This window comes from Orycteropus afer, unplaced genomic scaffold (genome assembly GCF_000298275.1).
Source record: "Orycteropus afer afer isolate SDZICR_OR568_19922 unplaced genomic scaffold, OryAfe1.0 scaffold00010, whole genome shotgun sequence".
NCBI classification, from domain to species: Eukaryota; Metazoa; Chordata; class Mammalia; order Tubulidentata; family Orycteropodidae; genus Orycteropus; species Orycteropus afer.
Genome location: NW_006921597.1, coordinates 3,316,583 through 3,321,828, shown reverse-complemented (window position 1 = coordinate 3,321,828; position 5,246 = coordinate 3,316,583). Strand labels below are relative to the sequence as shown.

General features: G+C 41.1%; 1 protein-coding gene across 1 annotated transcript; it reads right to left on the bottom strand.

Annotated features, from left to right (window-relative positions):
- Positions 1–229: 229 nt before the first annotated feature.
- LOC103204970 (disintegrin and metalloproteinase domain-containing protein 30-like) lies at positions 230–4,808 on the bottom strand. Its single transcript, XM_007950225.1, is given in 3 exon segments — positions 230–297; positions 1,018–1,151; positions 2,566–4,808. Coding segments are annotated over 3 exon segments (2,445 nt in total).
- Positions 4,809–5,246: the final 438 nt, after the last annotated feature.

Below are 5,246 nucleotides of genomic sequence, written 5' to 3'. Positions count from 1 at the left end.
TGAACTGCCAGCCTTCTGGTTAGCAGTCAAGTGCCTTAGGCACTATGCTATCAGAGGGTTCCTTGTTTTGCTGTAACATCTCACAGAACTCACACACTGCCAAAGAAATGGCTCACACAATAGTGAGGGTAGGGAGGCCAGCAAGTCCAAAATCCATGGGTCAGGTGTAGGTCTGGAGGATTCTCCTCACTCACATGGGCATAGGGATTGGCAAACCTAAATTGGCAGGTCAGGCAACTGGCTGCATTGTCTCAAGTCCAGGGGTGAGATACTGATGAACCAAACGCAGGATCTGGGCTAAGAGAGAGCAAATTTGTCAGCACATTCACAGGTATAGCCTCAAGGAAAGTAAGGGTGCTGACTTGAGTCACACCCTCCAGCAAGGTGGGACTCAAGATACATCCCACCCTAAACAGGCACAGACACTGGGATTTACAATATATCATAGAACGGAAGACTATGGCTAGAAGGGCCATATTAAGCAATTCACTGCACTGCACTTACTCATAACATCTTCACAGACCTTATTTCCAAATAAGGTCACATTCACAGATGGTATGGGTCAGGGATTCAACATGTCTTTTAAGGACACAATTCAATTCCTAATAGTAAACCCTGTGATGTCCCCCATTTATGTTCTTCCCATATGCAAAATAATTTTAGCACCACCCCAGCTTCTCCAAAAGTCTTAATCAATTCCAATACAAACTCTATATCCAAAATCTCATCTCTTAAATAATTTTTAATCAGGTATGGATGAGACTCTGGGTTTGGTCCTTCTTGGGGCAAAATCCCTTTCCATCTGTAGACCTGTTAGGACTAGAATTAAAGATATCTGATTTTAAAATACAGTGGTGGGATAGGCATAATAGAGATGTTCTCATTCCAAAATGAAGAAATTGGAGAATACAAAGAGTCATAAGTCCCAAATAAGTCTGAAACTCACCAGGGAAAATTCTATTATATTTCAAGACCTCAGAATAATTTGTGGCTGAATTCTCTGTCCATAAAGCTCACTGGAGATGACAGCTCCATTTTCTGGCCCAAATGAGGAGACAACCCTGTTCCCTGGGCCCATGTCCTCTGGGCTCTTGGTGTCAGCAGCATCCCCTGCAACTTTTGATTTGTCCTCAGAGAAATGCTTCCCATTTCTTAAAGGATACCAGCTCTTCACAGCTGAGTGGCTCTATTGTCTCATTTTCTGACTGTAGAATCCTAGGAGTCTTATTCATTTTGTGCACTTTACTTTAAGCTGAAAGACTTTCTATTGATTGGATCCATAAATCGCACACCTAATCTCTTTAGCAAATGGTTGTCCAGACACATCTTTGTTGTTATCTTCATAGCACACTTCAAGTTTTGCAATTGGATAGCATGAAAATTTTCCAAATCTTTATGTTCTGGCTCTTTTGTGATAAACAGTTTATTCCTCAATTTATCTCTTTCCTCTTGTATTTTACTAGAAGCAGCAAGGAGAATCTAAGCTACATCCTCTATATTTTGCTTAGAAATCTTCTCAGCTAAATATCCAAGTTCATCACTTACAAGTTCTAATTTCCACAGACAGTAGAGCGTAATTCAGCCATCTTCTTTGCCACTTTATGACAAGGATTGCCTTTCTCCACATGTCAAACAATATGCTCATTATTTCCTTTTAAAGCCTCACCAGAAGCTCATTAAATGGCCACATTTCTAACAACATTCTGTTCATGATACGTGTATTCTCTAAAGCAATCAAAGTTTTCTCTACAGCTTTACTTCTTTCTGAGTCCTGACCAGAATCCCCTTTAATGCCCATGATTCTACCAACAGTCTCTTGAAGGCATGTATGTTTTTACTATCAAGCACCTAAAAGTTCTTCCAGCCTCTATCTATTATCCAATTCCAAAGCAACTTCCATGTTTTTAAGTATTTGTTATAGCGGCATCTCATTTCCTTGTACCAAAATCTGTATGGGTTTTTTAGGACTTCCATAACAAACTATCACAAAATAGCTGGCTTAAAATGGAGAGAAATGTATTGTGTCTCAGTCCTGGAGGCTAGGAGTTTGAACTTGTCATGTTCTCTTTGAGAGTTCTAGAGAAAGATTCTTTCTTTTCTCTCCCAGATGCTGGCAGGTCCAGGTGTCCCTTGACTTGCAGCAGAAGCATCCTGCCTCCATATTCAAATTCTTCTGCTTGTCTCTGTGTCTCTTCTGTAAAAACACCAATCATATTGAATTGAGATCCACCTTACTCCAGTATGACCTCATGTTAACTTAATTGATAACATAGACAAAGACCCTATTTCCAAACAAGATCACATTCACAATTACTGGGGCTTAGGACTCCACTCTACCTTTTGGTGGACACAATTAAGTCTTCAACACAAAATGAAGAGTTGAGTGAATATTTAGCAAATAAATTGTACCAAATTGTTTCCAAAACAAGGATGTCATTTATTTGCTGATCAAAACTTGAAGGAGAACTAAGTAAAAAATTTGGGAAAAGAATGGAGACCCATTTGTATAAGCTATAAGTTTGTTCAATAAATGATCCTGTGTTTTGTTTAGTAACTGTAGAGTACCTGATTACTTTTTCAGTTTTGTGATTCATATTCTTGGACTTAGGTTTTTTTTTCTCCAGTGTTATTTGAGGATATTTTTCCTATTTGGGTTTTTAACAATTTCATATAAGTTGACTTAAAAACACAATAATCACTGAGATGATTAAGAAAATAAGGCGTAATAACATAATGGACACAATTTGAACTGATGAGGGCACCTCCAGACTTAGGGGTCTTGGAGGCCCACTATCAATGCTTCCTCCATATCCTTCCTCCTCACAGAATGGAGGGTCCCACCCATACACGCAGTGGCAGTTCTTTCTATTGTTGCAAATGCCTCTGTGATTGCACTTCTTGGGCAAACAGTCATACCACAAAACTGAGCTATCAACACAACTTCTGTTAATACATATCTGGTTCTGGCCACAGGAGGTGCCATCATTTATCACACCCAGGTCACGTATCCCCATGGGTTTCATGCCTAGATGGTAGCCTGTGCCCCAGCACATGAGATTTTCCTCCTTTAGATGAGTATTAATTATTGAAGTATGATCTGGCATATCAGGGATGATTTTGACATTTATACATTGGAGCCTGCCACATAATAAATTTTCTTTGCTACACTTTTGATAGGAATGAGTTCCTTTAATACCACAGTTACCATATTGATCACCCATTAAATTCACAGCATCATAGCACTGCTTAGGAGCATCCCTGGCATCAGGCCCAAAAATTCTTTGGCACTGCATAAACCTGGATTGACACCCCTTTCTGAAACAATAGGCTTTGTATCTGCAAGGAGTTCCATCCTGCTTATACATGTCATCTGGACAAAGACTTGAGGTCCCATTGCAGTATTCCTCAAGGTCACATTCATTTTTTTGTTGCCTACATACATATCCAGATGGACGAAATTGACAGTTATGACAGCAAAGACCAGTGCTACAGTTGGCACCATGTTTGAGTCTACAATTAGGTTGACAACACTTGTCTCTTTGACAGTCTGCTCTTGAACCACAATCACATTCTTCATCCTCTTCCACAATTTTGTTTCCACATCTCTCCAACACATAACCTATTCCTGGAATATTATTTAGACAAGATGCTCCTGAATATATGAACTGAAAATAATAGATAAAACTACAGTTACTCCACCCAGTATGCCCAGTGCCCATGATGCAACTATGCTTACCCTTACATTGACAGTATTCTTCATCATGTTTCATTCCCAAACCATGACCAAGTTCATGAGTAGACCAAGTGCCAGGTCCAAAGATATTTAGATTTGGAAAAATACTTGTAGATCCACCATGCAATTTAGTACACATTAATCCAACACAAGCCCATCCAAGAGCATCAGGAAACTGTCTGTTAACATATAAATGTGACCAATCTGATAGAATCCGAGCATTTAGGATATTTCTTCTATATGATAAAAATTGGCTTAAAACTTCAGTTAATTTGCTTACTCCAATATTTATTTTGTCTTTATCTGTCCATATTTCCAGAGCTTTCAGGTGTATCCTCATACTGATTTCCTGAAAGTAGGTGTCCATAATTCCAGTAAGAAGAAGAGCATCACTTATGGCTTGAGTTAGATTGGAATTCACAAACAAATATCTACCATGATCAAACAATATGACCAATTCCATATACTTTTGGTGCTTATAGGAACCAGGAAAGTGCCTTCTCCTAGCCATATTCTCATGCTGGGCCATCTGCAATTCTATTTCATCATCAGTTAAGCCACAGGTCTGATTGGTAAATTGCTCCTTATTCAGAAGATAGACGACATGTTCAAACTTGGTAGAGTCCTTGAGGGGCTCGATTTGATAGAGTTCTTCATCAATCTTCAGTATGCCTCGCAGACCCCCCATACATGTACTCAACGTAGCTTCAGATTCCTGAGCCTCTTCCACCGAGCCCACATAGTTGCAGAGCTTCGGGATGTAAGGGTAATCTTCCACAAGGTCCCCCTGCTCCGTGAAGGAGAAAACCTGCAGATGTCGGGGCAACAGAAACCTCTTGGGCCGCAGGTGAAGGACATGATTCTTGCCTTTTACCTTCAGGAGATAGGACTCGTGCCTGGCCACACCCTGTTCTCCCATCCGGAAGCTCAGCTTCTTGGGGATTGTGATTTCGTAGGAGTCAAACCCCCACTCAGGGTGAAAAATAAAGTCCTTGCCAAGAGAGTCAACAAGAAGCATTAGGTCTAGTACCAGGAGCCAGAGGCCTTGGGTGAGGGAAGTCCTCATTGATTTCATGGCACAGCTCTGTGCCTAGTCAGTCCCCCAATTCCTGGCCTCTCCGAGTCAGACTTCCAGAGTCTGCCACTGGGGGCAGCAGAGCGCAACGTTTGTACTCCCTGTACAGGGTTTTGGGGAACTCCAATCTCCTGGGGCTAAGTCTAGCTGACTTCCCGCACCAGGCAACGCAGGGAGTTCGTTTTCTGGGCCGTGCCGTTGGGAGCACGTGGAAAAAACAAGGGAAAGTGCGCGAGAATTAAAGAAAAAGAGGGCTATTGGCACGTGGGAACGACAAGGGTATAGAGCAGCATCAGAAATGGAGAAGGAATAGAGAAACAGAAGAAAGAAAAGAGTTTGTTAAAAGTTTACCGTGTCCTCTGCCATTTAGATTTTTGTTTCTATGCTCCCTAGGCCACATCTGATGGCTTTCCAGAGGCTGGAATGTGGCTTTTTTAC